Raw genomic sequence first — 10,200 nt, 5'->3', positions numbered from 1 at the left:
GGTTGGGGTGGGGGGTTTGGGGTTGGGTTGTTTGGACTTGGGTTGTTGGGGTTTGGGTTTGGAGGGCATTTTGGTGGCTGTTGTTGGTTAGGTTGGTGGGTTGGGGTTGGATGAAAGGTGAGGGTTAGGACTTACTTGGATGTCTTCTTGTGATTGAGTGGTGGGGATTGGATGGATGTTTGGGTGTGAGAAGGTATTGGGCGATCTTGGAGTCAAAGTTCGAATGAATGAGATACTGAGATTGAGATTCGGCGTTGGAATGAATATGACGAAGCGGAAGACCATTCAGTGCCGAAGTGAGGTGGTTTTGACTTCGATGATGTATCTGGAGACGTTTGGAAGATGTTTCGTATGAGAAGAGAGTTAGAGTCACCAGGCAGGTATGGAAGTATAAAGGAAAGGAGATGAGATATGTTTGAAGAAAAGAGTGGTCAAAGATTGGAGAGAGGAAGAGAGCTTATAGAGGTAAGAAGGCAACGGCCTTATAAGTGGAAAAGCGTAGTCAAGGAGAAATATGTAGGAAAGAAAGAGAAGTAAGGGTATTTATAGAACTCGGAAGTACGAGTGAGGAAAAAGTGAGGCATGGCCAAGTCAAATCGCATATTGCAGATGAAGATCGCCATATCTAGGGCGAAGGTTCCTAATAGCAATGGAGCCCAATACGCAGAGCACGAAAGGCAACGCTCGAGCAAGTTACATATTAGCCCTAGCTATCTACATTGGCACGAACTTTGTAAATGTAAACGAAGCTTTGACGGTGGTTATAACATCAGTCTCTCGAACCGATGAGCGTATCCCCGCGCGAAGAATGGAGTGTCTTCATCAGTATCAACTTGGAGTGTTTTCCTGGGTATATGCTGCGCTCTCATCTCTCATCTAGGCCAGGTGCACACCAAGGCACTTGACTATCTACATAGTTCCTACTTGATTCTATGATAAGCACAGTTCATCCGTAGCGTGTGTCTGGGGCTTGAGAGACATAGAGCAGATATGACGCCTCAACGGCTTTCGGTTTGCGTTTCCATAGCCTACCATGCTTCTTTCTCTGCGTAATGAACAAGGTCTGCCATGGAAAGATGCCCGAAGAGCAGTGAACCTGGTCATATCGGCACAGCGATATTGGAGGGAAATGCAGGATTATGAGCTGTCCGACCCTATTCATCAAGTGCTCGACTGCCTAGAATTGTGTATACTTGGAAAGTTGATACTTCAGCACAGGTTCATAAGGATATAATATATACCATACAATCTGCAAGTAAAACCAAAACTCGGGCTATCTAAGACAGTTTTATATAAGACAAACAAGAACGCCATGAAGTACCAAAACACAAATCCACCTGATCCTCTTCTAGCCTACTATCAACTTCAGTGGGAGGATCTCCAGCCTCCAGGGCTTCGTTTCACATATTAATTCCTCCCAGCCGGTCCCTGCAGCGCAGGACTCGCCGACCTGCCGCGCAGAAAGTGCTCCTCTCTCTCCTCTCTCCTCCTCGCCTGGCGAACCCTCCTCGACTGCTCCACCCACCGACTAATCGCATCCTCGCCAAAATGCTCCATCAGCGCCCGATCCCACGGCAAATACCCATCACACCGGCCATTCTCCCTGCGCCCCTCAAACTCAACATTCGAGTAATTCGCCTTCGCGATCAGCGCCTTGATATGGCCCTCGGTGAGATTCCGCGCGATCCCCTGCGCCAGGATCTCCGCAAGCCACCGCACAATGAAGAAGTTGTTCGGCCCGATCTCGATCGAGTCGAAGAGCTCCTCGAACCGCTCGAACTGGCTGATATGCAGCTTCCCGGCAACCGCGTACTCGCTGAACCGGTTGCTGTCCTCGATGGGCTCGTTGACGTCGTGCGGCTCGCTGACCCGCTCCCACCGCGCCGTCCCCGCCGCCCGCACCGTGTAGCTCTTGCAGTGCCCGACAACGGGCTGCGTCCCGACCAGATCAACCAGGTAGACGATCCACTGCGGCACGATGTCCCGCGAGGGCTCGCGCTTCACGGCGATCACGATGTCCGCGTACTCGCTGTGGTACTCGCGCTCGCCGCACTCTAGGAGGAGGCGCGGCGCGACCGGCTGGGTCATGAGCAGGCCGTCGTCGTTGATGTAGGCGGAGGGGCGCTCGTAGGCGCCGGGTGGGTTGTCGCCGAGCGTGCGGGCGTAGTGGCGCTGCACCATCATCAGGTCGAAGAGGGCGTCTTGGACGTTGAGGTCGTCGTTTGGGTCCTCGTCTAGGGAGGCGTCCGCGGCTGCGCGGACCGCGTCCTGCGCGTCCATGATCTCGTCCCGGACGCCCTGGCAGTAGTATTCTGGGATGTCCCAGAGGTCTTCGATTACGTCGGCGACCTCGCGGCGGGTTGGGCGGCGGGCGCGCCTTGGGTCCCAGCGCAGGACGCGGCGGTCGGGGACGGGGTTGCCTCGGGGCATGGTGGTGGTTGTTGTTGGTTGTTGGTGTTTAAGGGTTGGGTTGTGTGGTTGATGGGTTGACGGTGACTGGCACTGTCGGATAGAATGGTATGGTGTTGAGCGTGGATTGGAAGTTGGTGTCTGAGGAGTTGGGTTCGAGGATAGGCATGGGGTGTTTTATACCACTCGGTTTCCTAAGAATAGTAGTTCTTCTGAAGACATGATGCATCGCCGGAAATATCCTCTAACATATCCTCTACACTGCATCGTCACGGCTGCTCGATTTAGAAGTGCACGTCTTTGGCCGGTGATGCAAATTGGGATGTGATACAGCCCTAAAGGAGCCGGGATTTGGCCGTCCAGGAATCAGAAATCTCCTCCAAGCAAGTCATGGTACTATGATACATGAAGTGTTCAAGAGCTCATTGTGAATGTTTCGCCGGACAAAGAAGCCTAGAATAGACCGACGAAGTTTCACCCACTGTGTCAATCCATTGTGGTTGAGACAGCCAGTCTTTGTTCACCGTTGATGAACAAAGAGCTGAGACTTGCAGAGCATGTCTATGTGTGAATTGTTTCCGGCCCTTTCATAGTATGGCCCAATATAGATTGATAATCAAGAACAGAGAACCGCATGAAGAGGCTCTTGTACATACCCCAGATAAATGTACCAAATCAGCCGGATCTTCTTCACCGTCTGGGTTCTCGGTTCTCGGTTCTCAGGGCTCCCAGATCTCCTTCCTATTCTCGTCCTCCTGTCTTGCAATCTACTGGTTTCCTTGCCCTCGCCTTAACCCTATCATACCCACACCAAGATCCCCCCCACCTTGTCCTCTCCCAGGATTCCATCTTCCATCACCTGTCCCTAGCTGCACTATCTTGCCTTGTCCAATTGTCCTCTTACCCTACCACAATAACCCCCTCATATAAGCCCTACCTAGCATATCACCTCCCTTCTTTACCCAGTTTCCCCTCCTATGTCCCAATCCCAATCCACCACCCTCTCTCTCTCCCTCTCCCTCCCCCTAACCGGCACAATCCTCTCCCAGAATCCCGTTTATGGCTCCGCCGTCCCCATCCTCCTCGACAACGACTGCCTCTTCGCCCTCACAGTCGGAGTAAAGCACGCCCTCGTGAAAGGCGAGGGGATGGCCAGCGACGGCAGAGTCGTCATGCAGGCCGAAGACATCGTCGTGCATATACGTCAGCTTCCCGGCAATGAGATTAATCATGAGATTCTGCGGAGCTTGGAGCCCGGACAGATGGTGCGAAGGTTTAGTATGGTGGAAGTCAAGTATCGGGTGTTGGCTGGGAATGCTTTTGTTTATGCGGTGGATGTTTTAGATTGAGGATTTAGTTTGTACCTAGATAGGTGTTGGTAGATGTTGGGTCTCTCTTTCTTGTTTGCGTTTGATTTGCCTTTTTGGGGGGAGCAGTGATAGTATGGTTTCTGTAGGTTGTGAGGGACTTGTGCAGGTGTACTGGAGCTAGGCAGGATATGGTTGGACGGATGGACAGCCCCGTCATAGAGCGTACTTAGGGCTAAAAGCTACCCGTTCATAGGGTAGTCTACAAATCTTTGGAAGGATAACAGATGGACGGCACGTCACTACCCAAAACATACTCCCAACTCAGAACACGAAATGTTGCCCTGTTCAGGCCACCCTCCACTCTTCACTGCGGTTAGGGCTAACTGAAGCTGAAAGAGTACACGCATCGTGGAAGGTAAGGTGGTAGCCTGCCTCGAGGTAGAAACCGCAGCACGCATCTTGAGCTGGATAAATCCAGACAACAGCCTAGTCCCTTCGCCTCTTGCCATATCTCAATAAATTATCAAACATGACTTTAGCTTCGATTCTCATCACAAAACAATAGACTTCGATTCAAGACATTGTGTTTGATCCTAATGTCTGGCCGCTCACACCGGTATGGCTCCGGATACGGTAATCCAGCGGGGTATATAGATTGGAGGGAGTTGAATGAACTGCTTCGCTGATAGATCCGTCATCATCTGAGATCTCCCTGCAATTGAGGATGGGTTCGAGGATCCCGATATAGAGGGATAGGGTATTGGTGGGGTCAGGTGATGAGGTAGAGATCGATGATGTCACCCCAGCTACCTACCGTAAGAGGGAGCACGTGGACACCAGGAACACATCCAACATCTCATCTCATCTCATCTCCATCTTATCTCCACAGTCTGCATCCCTCAAGCTGTCAATACCTCAATGTCCATCCTCTAACCAGCCAATCTCGACCAGTGGCCTCGAGCTCAAGTCCTCCACCCGTCTCAGCTCGGCATCTCTTTCTCTCTTTCTCTCTCTATATCTTTCCCCTCCTTGGAACTCCAAACACCACTTTAATTTCTATCCAAAATGCCCACCCTCCTCTCCCTCCCCCCAGAACTCCACCTCCAAGTCCATTCCCACCTCCCCTTCCCCTCCACAATCTTCCTCCGAACAACAAACACCTACTTCCACGCCCTCCTCCCCGCCCCAACCCACGCCCAGCTCCTAGCAGCCGAAACAACCGACTTCGCTACCCGCCGTAACCTCTACGCATGCCGATACTGTCTGCGCCTCCGACACGCAAGCAACTTCGCCGTGCGCATGCTGTGCGCGGGACGCGGGAGGCGCGCCCGGCATGCGAAGAAACGCTTTTGCGTCGAGTGTGGCGTGCAGCCACGGGAGGGCGGGGAGGCGAGGTATACCCGGGGCGCGAGCTTTGTGGTCTGTGGCGAGCTGAGGGTTGTTTGTTTGGGGTGTGGGGGGTTTGAGGTTGGTGTTAGGGACCAGAAGGGGAAGGGGGGGGTGAGGTGTTGTAAGTGTGGGTTTGTTGCTACGGGTGCCTATGCCCCGGCCTAGCTTCTGGGCTATGGTGCCTGGGTTGGGTTGGGTGTTGAGGGCTGGGTGGTATTCAACTAAACTGGTCGCGTTTCTATTCCACCATTGATACTGGTACTGCCAGTGGTGTTGGTACCGACCAACCGACCAACCGACCAGCGCGGGCGCTCTATCATCCTGACACTAGCCCCAACCCAATGCTATCCGAACCGAGCGGGCGCAACGGCGGGCTTGTTGCCCAGCGCCTCGTCGATCTGCGCCATGACCTCCGGCGTAAGCAGAGGGAGGACCTTGAGGCTCTCGACGTTATCGACGATCTGCTCTGGTTTCGAAGCGCCGGTGATGATCGAGCTGACGTTCTCATTCTTAATGCACCATGCCAGAGCGAGGTGGGACTGTTTCACGTTGAGTTTGTCGGCGAGGGCCTGTATCGTCAGTCACCAGGTATACTCCAGTCCAAAAACGAGTCGGTACCTTAACACCCTTGACCTGCTGAATAACCCCCTCCTCAGCCGCCCACTTCTCACGTATCCCCTTCGAGTAAACATCGTTACTCTCCGCGAACCGACTCCCCGCCGGCGGTCGTTCCAGCGCATCATTATACTTCCCGCTCAGCCGTCCACCCTTAAGCGGACTGAACGTTGTGAGACCCAGTCCAACACGCTCATACAGCCGCGCAAACTCCCCCTCGACCTTCCCCCGATCAAGCATGTTATACAGCGGCTGCTCGACGATCGGGCCGATGAGCCCCAGCCGCTTCGCAATCCCAGCTGCCTCGCTGATCTCGTCGGCGGACCACTCCGACGTCCCCCAGTAGAACGCCCATCCTTTTTCGATGACGAAGTTGAACGCCCGCACGACTTCTTCCATGGGGGTTAGGCGGTCCGGCCGGTGCGCGTAGATGATGTCCACGTAGTCGAGTTGGAGGCGCGCCAGCGAGGCCTTCGTCCCTTCGATTACGTGCTTGCGGGACAGGCCGATGTTGTTTACTGGGATCTTGCCGTGCGCGCGGCCGAAGTTTACCTGTTGGTTGAGATTGGGTTTAGGAATCGAGAAATTGACGGTGGGTGGACAAGGTACAGTTCGCTTACCTTGGTGCTGATAACGAGGTCGTTTCGCTTCCACCCGGCCTTTTTGATGACGTTGCCCATGACGATTTCGGATTTGCCGTCGGCGTACCTGGATCCGTCAGTATATATACTTCTGGGTGACGGGAACTGGTGACGAACCCTTCTGCCGTGTCGAAGAAATTGATGCCTAGATCGTAGGCCTGGCGCATGCAGGCCTCGGTGCCCTCTGATCAGGTATTAGCTGCCATCTCTAATGCAGATGCTCAACCAATTCAAGTGGATGGTACCTTCAGCGACATCACCGCCGAACCTATGGTAATCAATCCAGTTAACCCAGTTGTCACGATTCAAAGGCGCAGACTCACGTAATCCATCCTCCCAGACTGATCACGGACACATGGAGGCCGGAATTGCCCAGACGGCGATAGATCATCTCAGGTTTAGACATCTTGTTGAGCTTGATGGATGATACTGAGGATGAAGGTGCTGAGCGACGCCTCCAACTTATAACCCCGCGTACCGGTACCCCGCACCTAGTGCAACCGTCTGACAAACCACGTAGTAAGGTACCCACGTAACCTCTGTCTGCCTACTGCTAGTTTTCAAGATTTCCTGGATTCTCGAGCAGGCAGCAGAGGTCGACGAGGAAACCGAATTTCAAGTGGGCATAATTTGGACGCTTGTTGCTAGTTGCTAGTGAAGTGCCCTTGCAAGAACCATATGGGCATGCTGCCTCAACGCCAAGGAGAACACGATTTGCTGCGAACTCGGTGCGTTGTTCGTCACCGGCCATGGCTCGAGGCTGTCGTCTGAAATAGCAAGTATTGCGCCGATGCGATATGTTGCTTAGGAGAGACTCCGTTTTCCTCATCCTTGGTACCGAATGTCTCCTGGGAAGGTGAGGTCGAGAAGGTCAAGGTTGAATCTGAAAGATTTGCCGGAGGATTAGAGATTCCGTATGCAGCGATCTAAAAAGAGGCTCCAATCCGGCAGGAGACTGCAGGGACCGACGCCTGGAACAGGGGCGGGCTGGGAAGGCTTCAGTTCGAGGACCAAGACGTGATCCGATGGCATCCTTCGGATATGTTACTTTCGTTTCTTCATCTCGGAAACCCTCGCATGTCGCACAAGCCACGCAGTCATGTCCAGGCAGGCAAGGTATTACGGCCAAGGACGTATCCGCGCTCTCGACCCTCCGATTCCCACCTCCCACTCCCCTGCCCCAATACGCCGGTCCCGGGTAGGCCAGAATGTCCTATGCTTCACGCCACGAGCGAATCGCATCGTCCGAGATTGCGATGACCAGCTCCTGTCGCAGTGTGCAGCGTGCAGCGTGCAGCGTGCAGTGCTGGGGGCATCATCTCCCCCACGCCGATCATCCCGTCTTTCATCGGAATAGTTTGCTGCATATCGTAATCTGTGCCGGGGAGCAGGGGTGGTGGGATCCTTCGCATTTTTCGGTGTTGGTTCCCCGCTGGCTGCCACTCAGCGGGAGGTCATGTATGCATTCCACCGCTGACAATAGTCATAGACGGAGGGGGGAAACCGCGTCTGTTTCGCTCGCTGTTCTTATGTCTGTATGGTCCAGAGACAATCTGAGGGACGATAGATGACTGATATGGCCAAAGGGAGCGCGGTATATTCTTGCAGATTTCCAGTGCCCGTGGGGGGACCCTGGTCTTTCGCTATAGATCGCGTTCCAAATCCTCGTATATCTTGGCAATCTTGGGGCCTAGTTGGAATCAATCGTGCTTTCAGCTACCAACGCCGGGATCCGCGGACTCCGGATATCGCAGGTAACACTGGCCAAGAGATCGATCGATCGATCGGTGAACGAGATTCTGGTCTCTGCGCCATACCTTGAAGCGAGTCAGTATGGAGTCTATGACACGGGAAGGGCTGATATGGATACCCGAACAGCGGCCATGATCCCTTCTCAAGCAGACCGCCTCATACGGTCATACCGTTGAAGGCTTGAAGGCTGAAGCAAAGTGAGGCAACGTACGCGTATCCAAGCAGGTCGGATCTTGCCTGCTAGTCAGACCGCCATTCGGACTTGCATGCCGTGTCAAGTAAGGCTTTGCTGGCAGCTATAGTGGAGCATCGTGGGATGCAGCCTGCAGGTCTGTTTCTTTTACGAGAAAAAGCGCGTCGACCGCTGAAAAGTTTGAAATCAAGGTCTTGAACACGCCGCTGATCGCTCCCAATCCGGGAGTAGCGCGCGATGGCCGGGTTGTGTATGGTTTCCGTAATTCAAGCCCAGCCGTAAGTTACAATCAACGGTGACGATCTTTTTCAACCGCTTGTCTTCCCCGCGCATCATGCCAGAGAAAACAATGCGCCGCCGAGTGGGCCATCAATGACTGCCTTCGACTTGCTTGAGCATGTCCCGATGATGTGAGCAGACAACTCGCTCGACCACCTCGGTCCATCCAACTCAACGCGTCTCGATTGCCAACTCGCCATGGCCTCCCCCGACAAACTCCCCTTGATCCGGCTCCCTGAACCATACAAAACAACCTACCGACTCCAAGTCGTCTCCGTCCAGCACGGAACGCGCAAGTTGCAACTTCGCCGGTCCCCGCGCGTGGACGACGGCCTCCCACCACCCGAACCCCTCCACCGCGACTCGCTGCACTTCACTGACCTCCGCGAACCCGATCCGTTCACAACACCGCCCGACGGGAACAACTCGGCATGGGCGCGCGCGCAACGAAGCCCAGTGACATACTGGAACTGGGAAGGGAAGGAGCCGCCGACTGTCGCGCAGATCTGGAAAGTCCTCTATGCGCTCCTGACGCTGCGCACCGAGTTTGAGATCTTCCGTGCCGTCCTCTCGGGTACGGGGAGGGAGTTGCTAGCGAGCGAGTTACAGGCTGTTGGGCTGGCGACTGTTCATCTGAGCCCTTCTCCGCCGGGCCTCCCGATCCCTCGGACTGCGAGCCCCGAGCTGGTGATCTACCGCAGCACATTCTGGCAAGGCGCCGGTTCGCCTTTCGGGTCGCGGCCAGTATGGGTGTGCGATCCGGATATCTACACCCACCTCCGAAAGCCATTGACGGCGTTTCCCGTCCATCCGGTGCAGCATACGTTGACGACCGAGTCTTCTGGCGGCGTGCGCGTTCACGCCCTCCACCCCATACGCCCTCGCAAACCGACGCCCGGGTCGAAGATGTATAGCCGCTACATACCCCAGCTAGACGAGTTCTTCTCACTCTGGGCCCTGGATTACCGGGACGACGAACACCTCCGCCTCTTCCACACGTGGCAGAACGACCCTCGCGTCGCGAAAGGATGGAATGAGACGGGCACACTCCAGCAACATCGGGAGTATCTCCGCAAAGTCGAAGAAGATCCACACCAGATCGCCGTCCTCGCCAAATTCAACAACACCTTCTTCTCCTACCACCAGATCTACTGGGCCAAGGTTCGCCCCCCTCAAACCCGCTACTTCTCTTCTAACGGCAGCAGGAAAACGGCATAGGCGCCCACTACGCCGCCGACGACTTCGACCGCGGCCGCCACTCGCTCGTCGGCGACGTGCGCTTCCGCGGCCAGCACCGCGTCATGGTCTGGTGGTGCAGCATCATGCACTACATGTTCCTGGACGAGCCGCGGACGCGGTATATTGTCGGCGAGCCCGAGTTCACGAACCTGACGGTCCTGGCGTACGATCACGCGACGGGGTTCAGTCTCGAGAAGCTGATTGATCTCCCGCGCAAGCGCTCGGCGCTGGTCAGGTGTAGTCGGGAGAAATTCTTCCACATCTCGCCGTTTCGGTTTGACGGCCAGGAGAACCTTGAACGGGATCCGTATCGGGCGTTGAAGTTGTAGATACATACCTACTCGGATATATACACAAGCATAGTTAGATGCTG

The 10,200-nt window shown here is 54.8% G+C and overlaps 4 protein-coding genes across 4 annotated transcripts in view; 1 reads left to right on the top strand and 3 right to left on the bottom strand.

Moving 5' to 3' along the window:
* DSM5745_01580 (uncharacterized protein) overlaps positions 1–69 on the bottom strand; it is a gene marked incomplete at both ends in the record, with an annotated part of 1,086 nt that extends 1,017 nt beyond the window's left edge. Inside the window, one exon of the mRNA XM_026743596.1 lies at positions 38–69. Coding sequence (XP_026606759.1) covers positions 38–69 — 32 coding nt within the window. The remainder of the gene's footprint in view (positions 1–37) is intronic.
* Positions 70–1,407: 1,338 nt separating this feature from the next.
* On the bottom strand, positions 1,408–2,430 carry DSM5745_01579 (uncharacterized protein; the record flags this gene model as incomplete). Its single annotated transcript, XM_026743595.1, has 1 exon — positions 1,408–2,430. One exon carries the CDS (start codon positions 2,428–2,430, stop codon positions 1,408–1,410), a length of 1,023 nt encoding a protein of 340 aa, XP_026606758.1.
* Positions 2,431–5,452: 3,022 nt separating this feature from the next.
* Positions 5,453–6,770, bottom strand: DSM5745_01578 (VIC potassium ion channel, beta subunit; the record flags this gene model as incomplete). Its single annotated transcript, XM_026743594.1, has 6 exons — positions 5,453–5,677; positions 5,727–6,275; positions 6,344–6,431; positions 6,482–6,548; positions 6,610–6,632; positions 6,688–6,770. The coding sequence occupies 6 exons, from the start codon at positions 6,768–6,770 to the stop codon at positions 5,453–5,455; spliced, it is 1,035 nt and encodes a 344-aa protein (XP_026606757.1).
* Positions 6,771–8,786: 2,016 nt separating this feature from the next.
* Positions 8,787–10,156, top strand: DSM5745_01577 (GNAT family N-acetyltransferase; the record flags this gene model as incomplete). The annotated part of the gene is made up of 2 exons (XM_026743593.1): positions 8,787–9,749; positions 9,794–10,156. The coding sequence occupies 2 exons, from the start codon at positions 8,787–8,789 to the stop codon at positions 10,154–10,156; spliced, it is 1,326 nt and encodes a 441-aa protein (XP_026606756.1).
* Between the last annotated feature and the right edge of the window lie 44 nt (positions 10,157–10,200).

This window comes from Aspergillus mulundensis (genome assembly GCF_003369625.1).
Source record: "Aspergillus mulundensis strain DSM 5745 chromosome Unknown scaffold_1, whole genome shotgun sequence".
Classification (NCBI taxonomy): domain Eukaryota; kingdom Fungi; phylum Ascomycota; class Eurotiomycetes; order Eurotiales; family Aspergillaceae; genus Aspergillus; species Aspergillus mulundensis.
Note: the sequence above shows the minus strand (reverse complement) of the source record. Positions and strands in the feature narration are given on the sequence as shown.